The following is a 21,857-nucleotide window of genomic DNA, read 5'->3' as shown; positions in this document are numbered from 1 at the left end:
TCTCACTTTCATTCATTCTCGCTCTGTCAGATTAAACTACGGCAGCTTGTATTAATGTCTGTTCCCATTGTTCGGACTTTTTCAATGTCCACTACAAAGACAGAGGACCGGTTTCATTAATCATCTCTGCAGGTCACACGCCAGCTCCGTCTTTGTCTGCAATTTTTCCTATTGTCACCCCGCGGTGCTTTACTCTGTCACTGCTGTCCCCCAGCTGGACGAACAGTCCCCGAGTGTATCACAGACAGAAGTGATGCTCAGGTCATGCTGCAGTTTCAGCTGCTTCAAGCATAAAAGTGTGAGTGAAACTGTTTGTTATCCTGGATATGAACGCTGCCATCTTGCATGTTTGGAGTCTGTGCAGGTGATGCAGGAGCTAGACCCACTGTGAGTCAATCTCAGCATTTCAACCCATTTACACCAAATATCTGATTAAAACCAAACATCAGTGTGATAAGAACTCCCTAAAATGACAAGAAACATTTATTTGAGACATTTATTTGACATGTACTTCTATTTTTTTTTGCTTGGTCTTCAATTGACAGGGACGAGGCGGATAATGACTCATATGAGTAAAACATTTCGGCACACTGATATAGTGCCCAGTATATATATTCTTAAAAAGGCAACGGATCAACTCCAACATATCAAACCCTTACGACAAAGAAATGTGAAGCTATATATTTACGGTATAATATGTCAACTTCCTCCACTAAGTGTTTTCTTCCGTTTTTCTCTCAAATAAAAAGAAGTGGATCTGAGGTCTGAATGCCTTTTTATTAACTGTGTGACATATGACCATGTGCACAGTTGCCATGGTAACACCTACAGAAGCCGTCCTCTCAGCTGGCCCACACCCTTTATGAAATCACTGTAAACTAACAGGCATCCTAATTATTATCACACACGTTTCTTCTGCTGCAACTTTCTATGATTTGGTGAGCAGCAAAAATCTACATTACAGAATTACAGAAGGGTTTTTAATAATAATATAAATGCACGGCATGTCAATGTAACTTAATGAGAACCAACAGTGGCTGCTGACACACTGCAGTCGGATCATCCTGCAGTTTTTTCCTTTGGTCTTTCTCCACAAAAGCTCTTTCACTGTTCTTATGAATGCATGAAGATGCGTGACTTAATATCACGCAACAGTACATAGTGAAGGCACGTATACATACATGTGCCTGAGAGCGAGCTTAATGTTTACTCATCCAGATGGTTCCAATAGTCTTTGAGGATTCTGGAAATACCTCTAAGAGCTATTAAATGACCTTCTGGGTTTTTTTCAAAGATCACTGGACATTTATTTTTCAGAAAACCAGATGCTCAGCCGTGTAACTCGAATGTAATATTAATACAGGAGAGGCACGAACTGGGGCTATAGCATACACCACGGGCCAAAGTAAACAGTGCTGAAGTGCATCAGAGATCTCAAGGAAAACGCCAAACAACATTTCCGCTTGATAATAAAAATAAATATTAAAAGGGAGTTCTCCATCATCGTCCTTTTCCGTCAGCATTAAGTGTTCAGTAACATCTTAATATATATATATACGCACATGCAACCTATTTAAGTGACTAAATAAATGCACTGTACATCGTAAACAGATACAAAAAAAGTTATCATCTGCCCGTAACAGCATCTGACATGATTAACTTTTGATTAAGTTTCATATTTAAAAGTAATATAATGCTGGAGGATTTTTATTGTTTTGTTGTGTAGGAAAAAAGACAAGAAAATCCGATTTAACAGAAGAAATTAATTAACAGGCTAACACAGATCCTGTTCTATGTTTAGTCTCCGCAGACCAGAGTCTGCAGGAAATAAACCGGCCATTAAACAGACCCTCGCATCCTCTGCAGCAGAATGACGCAATGAAGGAGTTTTATGAATCTTCAGACTCTTCACACCACTAAAATAAAAAAGAGCGTCTTTTTCTTTTGGATTTCTCAGCGGTTTTCAGATTTTTTTTAAAGTCGGGACAAAGAATTTAAAGCAACATGATGCCTTTAGATACCAGCTTCTTTTAGTTTATTACGAAAGATGTGACAGGATGAAAAACCTGATAAAGATGTATAGAGCATTGCATGTCTCGGTGATCACTTGGAAGGGCATTCTGCTTCGACTGGCACAGACATGGATGCCCTGAGGCTCTGTGTGTGTGTGTGTGTGTGTGTGTGTGTGTGTGTGTGTGTGTGTGTGTGTGTGTGTGTGTGTGTGTGTGTGTGTGTGTGTGTGTGTGTGTGTGTGTGTGTGTGCATGCGTTCATTACAGTAAATAGGACTCGGGTCACGCAGAGAGCTGAATCTCAGATTGGTCGCTGACTTCTCACACCACAGAGCTCAAAAAGATCTGACACGGCAGCAGGCCGAGGAAAAACTCAGAACCTACACTTGGACCAATACTCTGTGTGTGTGTGTGTGTGTGTGTGTGTGTGTGTGTGTGTGTGTGTGTGTGTGTGTGTGTGTGTGTGTGTGTGTGTGTGTGTGTGGCTCAAACTGCAGAAAACCTAGCTAAAGAAAAGAGTCAGTTATGTCTAAATCAGAAACATAAAATAGATCAGTTTTATCTGATCACATGTTTTCTGTTGATCTCATCTGAAGAGCAGATGCAAGAGAAAGAGCACAAGCGGTTTGTGGTGGAAATCTGCATAAAACTGAACATCTGATCATCAGCTGACGACACAGTCAGTAACTGTTTAAATCCATTTGTTATTCACCAGTTTCTCAGTCCTGGAGGTTTATTTAAAGAGGCTGACTCTTTGCATGAACACACCAAAGTAAAAAGCTACAGAGACAAAAAGAAACCATCTTGTCTGCTTCTCACCTGAGTCGTGACAGAACATGCTGAGGTTCATTAGCATTTTCCTTAAAATAGCTGTTTATTTTTAGGTTTATATGTGTTTCTTTGTGACCCAGGTCCTGTTTCAATAAAGTTTACAACTCACTGTGTGTCTCGTGCTCAGAGGCTGAGAGTCCTCTCAACGCAAAATACACTCAGAGTTTGTAATATGATGAGAAGGACGATCAATGACCTCCAGAGAGGCCACAGACTGATTCATCAATACACATTAACCAGCAGGATACAGAGCAGCAGCTGAGCCTTGATTGTGTGTGTGTGTGTGTGTGTGTGTGTGTGTGTGTGTGTGTGTGTGTGTGTGTGTGTGTGTGTGTGTGTGTGTGTGTGTGTATCACTAACAATGACAGTCTTCTCTGTGTCCAATCAGCAGCTGATTTTGCAGAGTGAAAGTAAAAGCAGCTGAAGAAGAAACATGTCATTATCACAGTCAGGGCAGTGATGTGATACACAAACAGAGTTAAATATAACTGTGTGAAGTCTCTGACTGCAAACACCATGACTCTGTTACTGAGAGCATCAGGTGAGCTTAGTGTTGAACTGCACATGAGCCGAGTCAGTTTCAGTTCAGCACTGAAACACCTGCAGGTTTTCCTTCTGCCACCAGGACACAGAACTGATCTGTAGGTCAGTCTGAACTATTGAATATTCTTGGAATATGGTTCAGTAGTTGCTGCTTAATCCTGCTGACAAACCAACAAACTAACTAACAAACACACAGACAGGGGTGTCAACATAACGTCCTTGGCGAAAGCTTTGTTGCACTGCAAGCTGAGACACCAGTTCTTCTTCTGTTGTGCATTGATTGTGTGCATTTTGTATTGTTCAAGGCGTGTTTCCATGGGATCAGGCAGCTCGGGTCAGGCTGATCAGAGCTGACATGGTATAAATGCAGCATTTAGTCAGAATATCTTGGCCTCTGCTGCTCCAGCTTTATGGACGTGACAGACTGAATCCCTGGAGTACCTCACTGGTGTGCACAAATGAGAATAAGCAGCAATACTAACGGTGAAGTACAACCTGATATTACTGACAAGAAGCGACAGACAGAAATCGGTATCTGGATTGACACTGGTCCAACCTAGTTAACTATAACAGTCAATCTCTGTGTGTGTGTTTAACCTCAATCTTCCATTTAGGATTCCCCAATTGTTTTCTCCCTGTCGCTCTCTCCCTCCCTCCCTCAGCAGAGAAAATATAATTACACTTTCTTCATTAAAGTGAGTAATTTCTTGCGTGGAGGACGCGACTACAGCTGTCCTCTGATTACTAAATGGAACAGAGCAATGATCTATGGAGCTATTAGGGGAACGGGCTGGAACTAATTTCAATCCTGGAATGGACCGATGGCTGCGAACACACACACACACACACACACACACACACACACACACACACACACACACACACACACACACACACACACACACACACACACACACACACACACACACACACACACACACACACACACACACACACACACACACAACAATGAGACAGGGAGAGAGAAATAACAAACAGCAGCTTGTCAGCCATTTTCTGGCCTCATATGAAGCTCTGTCTGAAATCCAAACTGATTATCTCTCACCACAGAAGAAGACGTGAATCCACCAGAGATGTTGTCTGTTTCTATGAATTTTACGTTCCAGGACTGACACATATGTTTGTTCTGGTTAAATCTCAGGTCTTATCTGACAGGTCAGCCTGTTTAGTAGTTCAGTGACTAATTTAGGTTAACTATACAAATATCCATCCACTATTTCTACCACTCGGCCTGTGAGGGTCGTGGCGAGGCTGGAGTTAATCCTAACAGACATTGGGCGAGAGGTGGGGTTCACCCTGGACAGGTCGCCGGCGTATCACAGGGCTGACATTCAGAATCAAACAGTCACACCAACAGGCAATTATAATCTCCAATTAGCCTAAATGGAATCAAGTAGGAATACGTGGAATGCCAGGCTGACGCAGACTCTCATTTTAGTATGAATGGAATCATGGGCGTGTATGTGTCAATAGAACAAGTATGCAAATGTCTTTCTGTGGGAGGAAGCTGGAGAATAACCCACACAGACACAGGAGAACAGGAATACCTTGCACAGAGAGACCCTCGCTGAAAACCAACAACCTGCCTGCTGTGAGCAAACAGTGCACCACCATGCTGCCTCCTATGCAGATAGATTTACTTCATAAAATGTTTTTAATTAATCTGATATTTTACTGATTCATTGTCATCAATACAACTAACCTGGAATTAGAATAAATACGACCTAAACCTGAATAATAACTTTGTTTGTAATGTGAAAACATCGATTATGGCTGGGTAATAAAACAGCTCAAATCAGTCTTAAATATTAACAGAACTAATAATGTGACATTTATCATGATAATTATTGATAAAAACTGACATGAAAACTTTTATCTTGCTACAATTTTTGTCCATTTCATCAGGCCCAACTTAAGATATGTAAAAAGTCCCGCAAACTAAACGACTGCTGTTGTGTCACGGTTCAGGAATGAAATCGAACGCAGTCGAGTGTCAAGAGTCTCTCCTGATTACAGCGCCGTCAGCTGATGTTTTGATCTCGCTGACCGAGGGGTAACCGGAGCCGAGGTCTTATCCAGTTCAGACGAAGTTTAGCTGCGAGTGTTGGGGTGTGTAGAAATGAAAGTGAAGAAACAATCAACTTTCTCTAATTCCACTGTTGTCAGGTGTACAGTTCGGTCATTTTGAGACACATTTACTGTACGTTCAGGAGTTAAAATCAGATTTTTAATCAACAAGACAAGAGGCTCATGAGATTAGATATGATTGCAGCACCTTCATCTGTTGATTGTGTACATGAGTGATACAAATCTAGAATAGATCAAACACCAAGAACCAACTTTTACCACAGTGACCACTAGGGTAGTTGGTAAATCAGCAATGACTCAGCAGAACGAGTTTGAATCTGCAGCTCATTGACGGATGATTTAAATCATCCACATTAATGCTGATTAATATCTTGATTGAATTCATTATCATTCAAAGCAGAGGTTCCATGTCGCCAGGCCAGTGGACAAGAGCCAGGCTGCAGAAACTTTGCTAAAGGGCCAAGTAGAAAATGATTCAGCAAAAAATAAATAGACGTGAATATTAATTTAACAACTGTCATAGGCTGAGTTTATGGTAATAACCTTGAACTGTCTCTGCTGTTTCTTTGATTTTGGCCACTCCCTGTTGCACTCACAACAGGATAACGCTGGTGAACGACAGGAGACAAACCAACAAATGGACAGAGTCTTGTGTCCTCGTTCATTTCATCCATATTTGGCCACGTTTGTTATTATCATCTGAAACTGTAGGACTCTGCGCTGCCCTCTAGTGAATGTATTGCTTAACGACCATGCTAACATAAAGGTGTGTTGGCAGGGACATTGTTTGAAACATAAATGAGCCTTAAACATTTGAACTTTGAAATCTCAGTTGCTCCAGATGAGTTCTTCCCTGAGGAAATGCAACAGTTTAATTCTCATTAAACTTTAACCTGGTCTGCTGCGTTGGACGTGTCTTACCTTCTATTGGTGATGTTTTCAGGCGGCGGCAGATGCCCTGCACGTCCCCGTACGTGTCCTGAATCTTGGTGACGGCCTCGGCGCTCCGCAGCTCCATCAGGTCCCTCAGATCCGTCACGGCCATCCCAAAGTCCCCGTCATGGTTGCCCTCGGCAACCGAATTCCCCGGAGGGTGATCCGCCGTGTTGTTGGCCATATTGGTCCTCTTCACAGAAGTGTAGTTGTTTTGTTGTAGTTGTTGTTCCTCTCAGTGTCTTTGTCAAACCGATCTCAACGTCAGTTTGGGCCGTCAGTTCCCAAGAATTGTGGGTAGTGTAGTTCTCACTGAGGTTAACTCCTGACCTGGACGTGCATGCTCCTCTGGGTTACCATGGAAACAGGGTGGTAAACATGTTCCTCTGGAGAAAACAGAGACAGGAAAAGAGATTGTTATAAACCGGATCCAGACAGGAAACAGTCCGAAGGCGAAGCAGACAAACGTCATCACCAGCCGACAGATCAGTGCCTTGGATTTTTACTAATAAATAGCACAGAGACTAACTGGGCCAATTAGAGGAGAGTTTCTCATCCGACATCATTAAAGGAGAACCACGAACCACCAAGGTCGTTACAATATAAACTGATTATTGGTTTGTGCCGCCCCTCTGAGACACATGATCATATCTGCTCTCCTTGAACCGTCCGCTCTGAGTTTAAGACAGAGACAGGAACAACAGTATGAGGTTTTTATTCAAAAGCTAAAATTGTGTCTATTCTCCTGTATATGGATGAGTCACCTCTGCATCAACCTACAGTGCCTCAGCAACACTGTGCGGGGGGGGGGGGGGGGGGGACTAAACACAGGAAGAGACGTTTGCATTCATCACTACGAGCACCTGTGATGTTGTAAAAGCAGAATTTAACAAATTTTATTATAGTGATCACAGGTCAGGAAAATATTAGTCATCGTGATCAAGATTAAAAATTGTAATGAAACTGGATTCATTTTGTCCTGCTGGCGAAGAACCAGGGTCAGGACATGGCAGCTCTCCAGTTTGTGTGTGTGTGTGTGTGTGTGTGTGTGTGTCCAAAGTGTAGCATTCCAGCCCATCATCACAGATTATGTAAGTGCACATCAAAGGCTGTTCTCCGTTTTTCACCGTTTAGTGTTGTGTTGTGGACACACACACACACACACACACACACACACACACACACACACACACACACACACACACACACACACACACACACACACACACACACACACACACACACACACACACACACACACACACACACACACACACACACACACAGTGATGGTGCTACATGTGTGCTCTCCGGAGTGTAGGTGACACAGGTGACTGCCTCGGTCAGTGGTTCTCACACTGGGGGAAGCACTGAGCCATTTTAAGAGCAGAGTCTGAGGCTCTTTGCAGATACCGAGTACGTTTAGTTCCTGGATTCATCAAGCAGCTATAGCGACGGGTTATTGTCATGGAGACATGTGACTTATCTCTACTGCACATTTAAACATGTTGTATGCGTTTAGATTTTAGGGCTGAGGGGATATGGCTAAAAGTTATATCAAGATAAATTCATCTTGCTCCTGAGTGAAGGTTTTAAACTCTTCTTTGAGCAGAGAATGACAAAAACTGGATTAACAGCAAATCATTTGACAAATCTGAGGTAGATCAGTTATGTGTTAAACCTCCTCACTGTGTTTCCACAAGGCCCCAAGCAATATATTGATGTATTTATATATATTGAACCTTTGTTATATTGCTATTGATGAAAATGATATATATGTTTTATTGCCCAGGTCGGTACATTTCTTACCAAACTAAGAAAACTCTGCATTTCAAGAGTTGCAAATGGTTCAACAATCAAGGTCAGGTTGACATTGAGTAAATCACCGGTGCTTATCAATGTCATTCAAATCTATACGTTTATACTGCACCCGTCCTTGTGTGGAAGTCTGTGGAGCCGGGCTAGTTTTCTAATATATACCGATGGAGACTCATCATTCAGAGGAGTTTATGAGTTCAAGTGCTGTTCTAAATACATGCATGCTCCGGTCTGGGAGCTCCGACTTTGTACATTATAAGAGCTGCAGTCAATGATTCAGATTTACCTCCGCCACACTAATACCACCGGAGGCAGAGCTCTACCTCAAACGGGGCATGTAGCAAACTGTAGGTGCCGAGTGATTCTCTGGCCTGGGGACGTCCCTGAGCAACTCCTGCCTCGCACATCCACAGCCGTGTCTAATCTTTCGTCTTATGTAGCACAAGGGAGGCTCTCCATCCGCTTCTCAGTTTCGTCACATACAGAAAGCGCACGGCGTAGATGTGTGAGGAATAACAAGATGTGATGTAGTTACGTGTTTTAGGAAAGTTTCTAATGCAACCGTGAAAGATTTTATAAGATTTCCATCATTACTTATTCTTTTTTTTCCCCAGAAATCTGATCTTTTTAAACCTCCAGCCTTTATCTTCTGTTTCACAGTCTTTTTGATGTTTTTTAATCTTCCTCACATCAGAGTGATCTACCAATACGTGTGTGTGTGTGTGTGTGTGTGTGTGTTATCTTTAGACAGAGCAGGACAGATGCCGTCTCATTGTCCACTAATTATCCGTCTGTTCACTGACCAGAAGTCGAGTCATTAGTTCAATGAAACAACAGAGGAATGAAATGAATTTAACTGCCTGCAGACCTCATCTCATTCATGTATGTTGCTGCTGTTTATTACACAAATAGTTGGTGATGTCATAATGATGGAACAAGTTAATTACGGATAATGAGATTAGTTCATTATACAGCCTATCAACAGAGAAAATTAACTATTTCATTAGGACCGGCCGAAATGTCACATAATTCTACATTAAAATATTCAGATTTACTTTGAAGTTAGAGAATCAGTTCTGATCATTCATGGAGATAGTTAGTACTAAAATGTACTCGAGACTATTGAGTGTACAGAGATCTATTAACAGCCATTTAATTTCATGTTTAAACTATGATTTGTTTTTGTCTTTCCCAAATGTCACTATACAGAGACCATCACAATATGAATCACATAAAGCAGTGGTCGTTTGTGTGCTCGTAAAGAAAACACTAGTTAATGTGGTCTCCACTATTCATGAGCTTGTTAGTCTTTACTCTTATAGGACAAAGAAGTGGTAATAAACTGAGCCAAAATGTGACTATAAGGAGAAAAGTGACCATTTGTGTGTGTATTAGTCAGAGCAGGGAGAAAACACATGCGAAACCAGGAGAGACACACAACAGACTAGAGAAGTCCCATTCTACCAGTCCTGCCAAACACCACATTCTGAGTAAAACAACACCACTAATTTATATTACCGTGATTATCGCTATTTTCAGAAGACACTGTTTACACAGCACATTGCTTCTGCCGTTAGCCACAGCCGAGCGCCTTCTTCTACCAGTCAAACAAAGACACAGCAGCAGAGCAGGCCTCTGGTCTGTCTAACTCTAGATCTGGTGTTACTTATACCAACTAGTGGACCAGCTGAAGTGCGGCTGGTTCATCAGAGCTGGACTCGTACGTTTACTGAGGAAAGAACAAGCAAGTGAAAAGTGCAATGTTCCTTTTATTAAATCAAGAAAACTGAAATGTTAAGAATAAAGCGAGTAGTGTTCGACAATGTGCTGGGCTTTTGGGCTCAGCGAATAACACTCAAATCAAATTGGTATAGATCTCATTCAGAAACAGTGCATCTGAAATCATTTCAGCGGCCTTCACCCTCAGCCTGCTTCTGTTAATTGTGTTTGTTTGCCGACTCCAACAAAGCTTCAATATGCAGCTCACAGTTCAACTCGTTAGCTTTGATTGAATCCACAGCGATCACAGTTTAAAGTCATATTGTATTATTACACGGGAGTTTTACGACAGTGATAATACCGTTTACTGTGTGGCCACAATAATCGAAGAGGGATAATTTGATACATGCACATCTTTACTATGAGCTGTGGGAGAGAAGGAGAAAGGCTGGGAGAGCGAGAGAAAGATACACAATGGGCTCATCGAGCGTAGACACACACACACACACACACACACACACACACACACACACACACACACACACACACACACACACACACACACACACACACACACACACACACACACACACACACACTTATCATCAGTTAACTACAGCACCACACCCATTTCAGTCCAAAGGTAAGCTTTCCTTTTTTATACCTTAACGACACACCTGCTGACACACACACAAAGAGATAATACACACATTTGCCTCTCCTTGCTTGTCTCAGTGTGTGTGTGTGTGGCTGTTATCCTTTAACAAGCGAGTGTTTGATTAACGTGGACTAATGACACACTGATAATGGACACACTCCACCAGCTTTACCACACAGTCATTTAGCACTTTGTTCAAAGTGTTGTATCAGATTTGTATATAGAGACAATAATACAGGGTGTGTGTGTTAAGTGTTTGAGTCTCGTATACTGAAAATGCTGCCTCCAATTTCAAATGGGTTTATTTGAGACCATTTTCACTCCTGACAACCTGAGTCCAAATAATTCAGACATTTGTTGGTCAGTGCAGAGTTTGTTAGAGCGATTAACGCAGGGCTCACACGTGTGCATTTTGTTAACAGCGTTGCGTTAATAGCAGTAACAGTTTCGTGCTTGGGCCAGCAAACATAGCCGGCTTTCGTGCTAACATGCCATGCTAGCTGTCAGTGCAATGCTAAAGAGAAGTGCACAGGAAGTATAATCCACCAACAGATGAACACAGGCCGGGAGCAGCTTCTCCCTCCTCGCTCACATTAACGTGATGGTTGATTTCTTGATAGACCACAGAAAGTTGAGTGTTTGTTTGAGCAGGATTTGATCGGCTGGTGCCTCCGTTGCCGCATGAAAATCAGGGTTCTGTTCAACCAACATCAATCGCAAGAGAACCACAATGAGGTTTGGCAACGCATGACGTCATCCCATTCAAAATGAATGAGCAGTGATTCGGTTAAACCCCCCCCCCCCAGACACAAGTCTTGCGTAAAGTCGATGTGATGTTAATGAGCTGCATCCCCCCCCCACACACACCGATTAGGAGACTCCTAAAGCTGCAGTCAACAGTTCCATCACTAATACTCATAATGTAATAGATTACTTATAACCACAACAGAAATACACTGTTCATTAAATCTCAACAACAGCTGAGGACTTTGTTTTTCTTGCTAAAAAAAAAACCCAATGCTCCTTATTTTCTAAATAAGACGGAAAAACCCAAATGATAGAAGCCAAAGGTTCAACTCTTTGAGTGACAGGTGAGTGAAACAGAGCAGGTACCACTGAGTGATGTCACAACTGTGATCACGACTATTTACACTTGATTAGCTGCTAAACTGGTGCGTTCACTGAGAGAACTGACGAAAACAGCTCAGTCTCACATGATCTCATCTAAACCGCAGCTAAAAGAAAAACACTCCTTGTTCATTTACATGGCGTCTCCACGAAACCAACCCTGACAAGCATCTGAGATATTCAGCCTCGATATATAATTGTGAAATACCAGATGGGAATTAACAACATATCCACATTCCGTTAATAGGAAACTTAATCAGTTGTAATTACGTTTCCTACAAAGCATATTAGCTGCTCCAATTAAGTCCTATAGAAATTTAATTTCTCAGAAACAGGTTTGTAAGGGATGAGCTGAAACAAACAGTCATTAAAACACTCGTTATTTTACAAATTAACCTTTTAATAAATTAAATTAAATTCTCAATAAAAAGCCAAATCAACATGATCACTTAAAAAAAAAAAAATCTTTTGAGTTTTAAAGGAGATGTGTTGTTTTTCAGTGTTTCTGTCCTCTAGTGTGTTAAATAGGTGTTTTGTGTTTGTAAAGTTCTCCACAGAAAACACTGAAGCTGCTGAAACACTGTGGCCATGGCGCCATGGTGTGTGCATGTGTGTACTACAGTGTGTAGCTTGTCATGAAACCCTCAGTGAGAGCTCGACAGGAAGTGACGTCAGGACATTAAAACGTCCCTATATATAGACGATCAATGTAGCCATAAGACTCTGTGTGTGTGTGTGTGTGTGTGTGTGTGTGTGTGTGTGTGTGTGTGTGTGTGTGTGTGTGTGTGAGAGACACTGTGTCTGTTCTTTGTCCATCTTATCTGTTTGTTATTGACTCGAGATGAAATTAGGCTGCAGCCTCCATGTAGCCAACCACTCAGCTTATGAGTGAGTGTGCGCGCGCGCGTGTGTGTATGTGTGTGTGATGCCATAAGCCTGCGTGTGTCTTTGTGCGAGTGTATTTTGTTTTAAAACATTTGTCTTAATAACAGAATATACAAGCATCCTGTCTTGTGCTTTGTTAATATCAAGTGGGATTAATAGCGGCGCTGGAAGGATTGTCATGTTCACAACTTGTGAGTGCTCAGTGTCATCAGGCGACTGCAGAGTTGTGTGGCTGCAAATCCGGTTGTGCGTGATGTTGCACGATTTTTCCATCCATATTCTCTGAGATGTGTTTGCAGTGTGGAGCACGAGGCCAGTGGAAAAGGTTTGTCTTTTGTTTTAGCTGTTTCACTCTGGACGGAGAACTTGTTGAACAAACACCTGAAAACATAAACACGAAGGCACATCTTCTCGCATGTAAACAAATTTCGGAAAGAATCAGTCTCAGTGTGTTTTTGGCAGAGGGCACCGCGCGCTTGTCAGGATTACATTTGCTCAAACTAAACAAACCCAAGAATCAGAATGACTCACACTGACTATCATCACATACATCATGTTCTTATTATTACTAAATCAGATGTGCATTAACACTGTGGACTGAGTTCATTTTTTTTACACACAAAACAATTCATTGAATCATTTTAAATGAGCTTTTTGCTTTCGATTGTTATACAGCCAATTTAGAATATTGATAAATATCCAGCCATCAAAACTCCAGGGTTTTCTTGCCATTATAAGACTTAAGCCCCTTTTCCACTGGTCAAAAAACCCACTAACACCCACTAACATCTGGCTTTTGTCTCTAATGTGAATGGATACGATCAGCATTCACTCCCGGGTCAAACTGCTTAGACACGTGTTTTTATCAAAAGCAGCAGTGTGTTCTTCTTCTGTATTTTGGCAGTCTAGACGCCAATGTTGCACCTTTTCCACCATGACGTTACGATGAGCATTGAACCTCCGGTCGCTTGGCACATAAATAGCCACGAACATTTGAGTACTGATTGTTTTTAACATCATGGGAACAAGGTGCAACTGCGATTTTTTTTCTTGGTATCGTGCTAAGATGCAAAACTGGATTGTCCGCTAGGTTTCAGACGTGGACAAACTCCTCTAACGGCAACGGTAAAACGAGTTAATCACCTCTGTTTTACTTGGGTTTACCCACATTTTAAAAACCTGCGTATATACCTGCTAGTTTTGGTGTAAACGAAGTATTAACACAGCTACCAAGCTTTTTTCTGTGCAGCATCTAAGTCAAGTGAAATCAAAATTGTCTTGAGGTCTCAGTAGAGAAAGGAAACTATTGACAAAAATGAGAAACAACATTTTAGTCTTTAGTGTTTTAAGTCTGTCCATTTTGAGTCTTTTAGAATTGATCAGCCCTTTAAAAAGGTCTCTGAAGGCTTCATGTAAAAAAAACATTGCTTTCAAGGAGAAAATACATTTGAATTAAGTTCTCAGTACCTTCCAACATCTTTGCAGCAGAAATAAACCAATGAGAAAATCTATCAAACAGCTTTCGGCTCTCACAGCGGATGAGCTTAAAATGACCCAAGTTTGGAAAATATCAAGTGTGAGGGGAAAAAAAAGATCCTGAAAGAGGAATGAACTTGGTACAGTTTTCCATCAACTGGTGTGTGACAGTTTTACCAAACATGGAACATGCAGAAGTCATTTTTTTACCTTTATCAGCAAACTCGTTTCTAAAACAGCCACGTTTCTATTTCTGACTGTGACACATACAGAGAGAGAGAGAGAGAGAGAGAGAGAGAGAAAATTAGTTTCAGGTCTTCTCTCTTTTCATTATCCTCCATCAAACTGTCCCTTGTCTCTGCTGCCGTTACCCTCCCTCCTCTCCTGCCTCTCTGTTCTCTGCCTCTGCAGACACACCTGCTCTGCATACTAAAGCAGGAGCCTGCACCACCCTCCTCCAAAGACACACACACACACACACACACACACACACACACACACACACACACACACACACACACACACACACACACACACACACACACACACACACACACACACACACACACACACACACACAGCTGGCCACACCCTCCACATAGAGAGGAACTTTTTTTCTTGTTGCACCCAGCAACAGATCTCTCTCTCTCTCTCTCTCATACACACAAACACACCACTGAATTATGTCAGAGACATTTTCACATGCAGGGCACGTCAAACAGCAGCCGACACCAAGCCTCTGTGTTTGGTCTAGATGACATTTTGTGTGTGTGTGTGTGTGTGCGTGAGGAGAAAGAGTGTCGCAGAATGCCAGACAGAGTAACAAGAAATCGAGAGAGGAAAAGAGTGAGGCCAGGAATGCAGGAGGTCACACCCATATCTGCAGTCATGTGACCAGAGTGGAAAAAGGAAATCCCCACACTGCAGAGGTCTGGACTCACTGTGCAGCATCACACACACACACACACACACACACACACACACACACACACACACACACACACACACACACACACACACACACACACACACACACACACACACACACACACACACACACACACACACACACACACACACACACACACACGGGACGTTTCTGCACACACACGCGCACATGCATGACACATGCACACACACACACACAGCTGTTTGTCTCATGTTTGTTAATGATGCTCCGGGATGATGAAACAGTACGGACAATTACTGAGGATCATCTTACAATTCTGCACACAAGCCTAGCAAACACACTCACACTCACACATGCACAAACACAGCAACACAAAGTACTTGGTGTATGACTCATCAACAGGAAACAGTCCAGGTTTAGACTCGCTATTTGTTTTTAATGTCTCTTCATTTACTCTAATCTTCTCTCTTCAAGGTCTCGTATTGTATATAGTGTTGTTTTTTCTTCTTCATCTATAAAGCAGGTATGTGCCTTATGAATACTGTTAACTTATTAAAAGCTCAATCCACACAGAAATACAAACAGCCTGTATCAGAGACTGTTTTAAAACCATCTGTTGGGATTTCTGTCGTGATGTAACCATGAAACAATCTCTGAACTGCAAGCAGCTAAAAACACTACGTCACCGTAGCTTGCTGCCGTCCAAGTAGAAAAAAGGACGGATGGGTCGTCCCAACAACAACAATAACAGTCAGTTTGGACTTAGGAGGAATATTACTGCAGCACTTTGACTTTGCCAAAAATCCTCAGTCGGCATTGGCGAGTACGTGAATCTACCACGTCTTTAAAGTTTAAATTTCACCCGGATAAAACCGCAGTTGTCTTTTACGGGAAATCCATTTTTCACTGCTCCAAAAAAAGAGTAAGTAGAAGTGATTTCTAGCAGTGTAGCATTAGCAATAGCTAGCTGGAATGTCAGCAATTTGAAAACTTTTCACGCTGGAACGTCTCACAAGGAAAACAGCGATGTGTACACAAGACTTCAGTTTCAAGGGGGCTGCACTTGTGTTGCCACTAACAACACGAGCAATCCAATAAAGCATTTGAGCATTCTCGGTTTGTACTCGTTTTTCAAAGGGTTTAAACTGAACCTGGCCATTCAACAATTGAACTGGTTTCCGATCAGTACACCACGATGGTATTTACGCAAAGTCCAGGTATCTGAATCAGTATCAGGAACATCAGTGTTGGAACATCTCCGGCTTTAAGCAAGAGGTACGCTTTAAGATTTATTTAAAAAAGCAAATCTTCCACACTGTCAGCTGTCTTTACAGATCAATGGGACAAACAGCGTTTACCATTAAAAACTGATGTGTGACCGAAGGACGGAGACAGAGTGGACTGATAAACTGTGAAACACAAAATAGATTCACGGTTATATACATATATACAATATATACAAAAAGAAGGTCAACGTGAAACATGACCATTAAAGCTGTGTGACACTTTGTGTGTGTGTAACCAGCTCATTCCTGGGATTCCTGACTGACTGGCTGGATGAGTTTACAGAAGCTGACTGAGGCCCCACAGTGTATTGTACGCTCATAGTGTGGGGTGTGTGTGGTTTGGGGTGGGGGGGTGGGGGTGGGGGGGGGGGGGGGGGGGGGGGTGTCACCAGCTCACACTACGTGGCCCGCCCTCTTTGGACCAGTTGTTCACAACAGTGTCACTGAGCTACCGTGTGTTTGTTTTCACGCCATCAGTCGAATTGTGGTCCAGTAGTGTCATGAACATGAATGAAGATGAAAGAGATCCGTTGTGCCGCTGAGCTGAATGAACACGGGCATTTTACCAACTCCGACCTGGATCCAAAATGGAAGCTATAGAAACCCATCCCTCTGTCTAAGTGCCTGATGACAACGAAGCCCTGTCACTAGATGAAGTAAGTGGGCACCGTGACAGCAGAGAGACAACGACGTGATCAGAGAGTCACTGCTGATAAACTCTGGACGGCAGCAGCTCACAGGAGTTGCCCTCTGTGTCCTTCATATAATGTTTTAGACCAAACCAGGAAGAAGAAGATGGATCTGAACCAAACAAAGCAGCAACATCTGGAGAGCGTCCAGAGATGCAATAACCCTGTTTGAAGCTCAGCCTGTTCCTCACTGCAGGAGCCCAATCCACACTGATCGTAACCCAAACACACTGAAAAAGAGCTGCAGCAGCCGTTCTCTCTCTGTGCGTTAGTGAGTGGACACTGGTCAGTCCCCAGGTGAGAGTGTGCACAAGCAACAGTCTGAAAAAAGCCTCCATTGTCGCAGCACATGAAGGGAAAGAGGTTGCAAATGCAAAACCCACTGACGACTTAGAGCCATGTCGCTTTAATGTTGACGCTTTTCATGAAATTGTATCGTCCACGTGCAAGTTTAGATGATGAAATAGTTTAGATTGTTCACAAAAATCGGACTATATTGATAAAACCCACCTCATGGCCTTCATCAGCGGGGGGACTTTGCTCAGCTGCCATGGCGAAACTTTAAATTAGAACAAATGGCTGTTAGTCTAAGACATAACCATAAGTCTATACTTTGGTCACGTGATAACTAAACTAGTAGTAAACCATTTGGATTTTGGGGGAAATAAATTATGTTCAATATATTGGTATATAATATTAAAAAGGCTTGTAAATAGCCTTGATATTTCAGGGTTAGTAACTTTATTATTAACTATAAATAAAACACATATCTTCACTAAAATCTTTTCTCCAATGTTTATTTTCTGTAAAATAAAAGTTTGCATATTGGCTGATATTTGCAAAAAATAAATAATACAGTTATGTAACATCAGCTGATTCTTATCGTCTAACCAATAAATCTAAACCATCTCTTTGGCTGTTGAGCAAACTCCAACCACTGATGAAGACCACAAGATGTGTCTGAAAGCTCAATGACACAGCTCCTGGAGTACAGACTGAAGAAATGTCCTCAAAATGTAGGTTACAGACGTGTCAGTCGCTGCACACAGACTGAATAGGAAATAACTGGTTTTGAGTGTAAAATGTCATCTCCAGCACAAACGATATGTAGCTTGCGTGCTTGTTTTTAATGAGCATGTGTGATGAGGAGCAGCGTCATCAGGCGTCAGGTGTCTCCTGCTCTGCCCTCACTAACAGGCCCGTATTTACTGTAAACACTGCTGAACTCTGCAGCAACGAACACAACGATGCCTGGGAACATTAGATCCAATCACTGTAACACATCTCCCCGTTTTAAAAAGGTCGAGGGTATTGTTCTGTGAATGTGGGCAAAATGATGAGTGTGCTAGAGTTGATATAGTCATCCGCGTGTGCGTTTCTGCTCGTTAATGTGAGTGTGTGTTTGTGTTCATCTTCAACAGTAAACACTGCTGGAGGGAGCGGAGATACTGGTGCGTGGAAAAAAGAATATGGACAGGTGGTTTCTGTCACACTATGTCCAAGTGGTCTTTTCTCCAGTAAGTTTGTTCTTACTAAGTAAATCGATGATATAAAAATGTCACAATAGACGATAGATTGTACGAGTGACTGGACTTTGGCTCCAAATTACGTGAAAAGCTCAATATGGCCGCACCCAAGTTATTTTGGCTACATTTTTGTCCAACAGGAAGAAGCAGAGATGTGTCATCTAATTTTATTTACAATCTATGTTTCTCCCATATGTCTTTTTCACAGCAGAAGTTTATTAAATATATCTACAACCCTTAAGCACTCTGTATTTGATAAGTCACGCCTTGTTTTCAGCTATCCAATCATACCAAGGGGCATGTTTCACTAAGATAAAGGTCACATTACAGAAGATAAAGAAGTTTTAACTGCCATTTCACTACTACCTCAAGACTGCACTATAAAATAATATCAAACAATAGATTGCGTCCAACTATCAGCAGTTTGTGTCTTAATCTCTCTTGTTACAACACACAGTATCACAGTGCACCACAGTGTAGAATAACTTGACTGGCCTGTGTGCATGAGCCAGTCAGTGTCCGGATCTCAGTCCCACGCAACACCTACTGTACGTGATGAAGAGGAACACCAACTGTGAGCCAGGACAACATCACATGTTGGACCTAAAGGCCAGCTCTTGGTCTCAGCTTGGCCTCGGATGGACCCTGACGGCCTTCTATTGATACTACAATGACTGACCTCCTGACAGAGAGAACAATCACTTCTTTGCTGTTGTATTAGAATGAACCAACAAAAAGTAGTACAAAAAAAAAAAAACGAAAGGAAAACAGTATTTGGCACATCTGCAGCCAGTTTGCTCACAGTTTGTAGACGACAACAAGATTTAGATCACGCAGACCCTTGCAGACACTTGCAGACCCTTGCTAGCATGCAAACATGGAAACAGTGAATTGGCCTTAATGCTTTTATGGCAGAATGGGAGCAAATCAATGCAGTTAAGATCCAAAGTCTGGTGGAAAACCTGAAACCCCACCAGTGAAGGAACTTAAAACCATGGACATTAGCGTTGTTCAACCTGTCCTTTACACGCTGTAACTATTAAACATGAAAATATAGATATTTTCACGTCCTAATTCCCATTCTGACCTGTGTGTTCTTTGAAGGGGATCTCTTTTGAAGTGCGTTAGCATCTGTGCGATAAAGACCCTCTTAATTAGCTCTGACAGCTAACGAGCTCCGTGGAGCGGGGTGGGAGGGCCCACCTGCCTTTGATATGGCCCAGGTGACAGCACCTGCAGCTGGGGTTGGAGGGAGCCGACCTCCCCTGGGCCGGATACTAACAGGTGGAGCCTCAAATCGAAAACTCTCTACGGCTTCAATCAAAGAGGTTTGGACTGATCATCAGTTCTTACTGAAAATCTTGAGGAGAGAGCCAGCACTGTTACTTTGTGTTAGCTACACTAGTCAGTCACATTAGCACTGAACTGTCAGTGAGACGTAAAGGTACTGGCCAATTTCACCTCTTACCATGAATAATCACGTCAGTTGAAAACTGCACGGTGGCTGAATTCAACCATGTTCTTCCTGTTTTTGTGTAATCACTCACAGTCTGCGATCACTCACCTCAATATTTATTTCTCAGAGCAAAATAAGCATTTTCTATATTTGGTTTACACATTTTTCCGACCTACAACAAGCTACCTGACTATTAAAACCTACCTGACTCGAAATGTGTTGTAAAGATGTGTTATGGCTTTGCTCCAAAAGGTCACAATATACATGTAAACATAATTTGTGTCATATAAAGTGTCTAAGTTCCCTAAATTATATGACAGCAGTTTTCATGTATATTGGGAATTACTGTAGTAGCAGGCAACATTATTCTAGTCACCTGACGTTACATTAAACATCAAATAAAATGAGCAGAGCACCAACACCTGAGGGTATTTTGAGCCTAAATGTTTCTAATTTACATTAGAACGACAGAGAAACTAGTTTTTCCTACACAATGCAGATTCATGTGACAGAAAGCCGAGGCATGTCAGTGAGACTTGGAGAGCGTCTCAAACATGTTAGATAACAGCGGCTGTCTGCAACTCGTTGATAAGCAGGACGCACCAAGTGGGACACAGCAGCATTTCTCTCATGAGATAAATGAAGAAGAATAAGAAAATGCTAACAAAAATACGACAGCACGGGGCTGGAAATAATCCTGACAAGACAACGCAGAGAGACAATACGAACCTCGGGACCTGCACCTTCCTCTTGACATCAGGGGTTTCATGGCTCAATGTGCCACAGATATCACAGAGCTCAGGATCAGTCGCGTGTAACGGTTTGTGAAGTGCAGGACATAGTGTGACCACACATCTAGAAATCTATGTTATATTTTACCGTATGTCTAAACATCGTTTTTTTCCATGCCGGAAACATGTCAGGTCACCTCTGACACCGAGACGCAGTTTGTGACATTTCAATTTTAACAGATACCAGGCGTCACCGAGAGGTTTAGTTTGGAACTGATTCATATTCACTCCCAATACTACGACTGCAATGCAAAGATAAACTCTGAACACATTTTATATCTGCACCAAAATCTTAAGGCCTCTTTCCTGACGCATACCACAACCTTGCAGCAAGTTTCGTGGTAATCCAATCAGATGTTTTTGTGCAATGCTGCCAAACTCACAAACAGACTGACAAACAAATAAACATCAAACCAAGACAAAAACATAACCAAACAGTTTTCTGCTAATCAACTAATCATGAATCATTTAATTGAATTACCTTCGACGTACAACCTCTGAGTGTACATGAAGGAAACAGGTTCATTTGAACAGTCAATTTCTTTCTGAACAGAAGCTTGTGTTTTAACCAGGCCACACAGCGCCTGAATGAATATGGAAATTATCCCGTCTGACTCATTAAGCTGCTTTACATATAAAGTTGGCAGTGCAGTTCATAAACAGCCGTCGGAGGCACTTTATCTCAATAACTGGAATCTTTAAAGGGCAACTTAACAAGTCTTTTCAGTCTGAACACACCTCCCGCAACATATTCAAAGACCAGAGGCCCCCACACCTACCGACACTGGGAGCAATGAGCAGGTTCCCGTCCCACTGCTGCAGCAGCTCAGATTTAAAGTCACTGTGTTTTTGCTGCATATCAGGAGGAAGTGTTGGGCTGTTGGAACACCAATCAGTTTGTTTCCTTCCTCCTTTGCTTAGTTTCATGGTCTACAAGCGGCCGTGACTCCTGCTTTCAGTAGCAGCTTCTTAATTTGTCATTTATTACACAGCTGAGTTACTGCAGCAGATTAGTGCTCCTCTTCACTAAACCTAATTGACAAAAGCGTCTCCTCGTGTCTGCTGTGCTGAGGAACAGTTATTGTCTG

The 21,857-nt window shown here is 42.1% G+C and overlaps 1 protein-coding gene across 7 annotated transcripts in view; it reads right to left on the bottom strand.

Moving 5' to 3' along the window:
• LOC117761023 (plasma membrane calcium-transporting ATPase 1-like) overlaps nucleotides 1-21,857 on the bottom strand; it is a 78,893-nt gene that overhangs the window by 37,674 nt on the left and 19,362 nt on the right. For 5 of the 7 annotated variants that reach the window (XM_034584583.1, XM_034584577.1, XM_034584582.1 and 2 more), the window contains exon 2: nucleotides 6,416-6,813. In XM_034584583.1, the coding sequence (XP_034440474.1) occupies nucleotides 6,416-6,611 (196 nt within the window). In that variant the 5' untranslated portion in view covers nucleotides 6,612-6,813. Of the gene's footprint in view, nucleotides 1-6,415; nucleotides 6,814-21,857 lie in introns of those variants that run through there. The other 2 variants (XM_034584578.1, XM_034584580.1) reach the window with 1 other exon arrangement.

Source organism: Hippoglossus hippoglossus, chromosome 5, assembly GCF_009819705.1.
Source record: "Hippoglossus hippoglossus isolate fHipHip1 chromosome 5, fHipHip1.pri, whole genome shotgun sequence".
NCBI lineage: Eukaryota > Metazoa > Chordata > Actinopteri > Pleuronectiformes > Pleuronectidae > Hippoglossus > Hippoglossus hippoglossus.
Note: the sequence above shows the minus strand (reverse complement) of the source record. Positions and strands in the feature narration are given on the sequence as shown.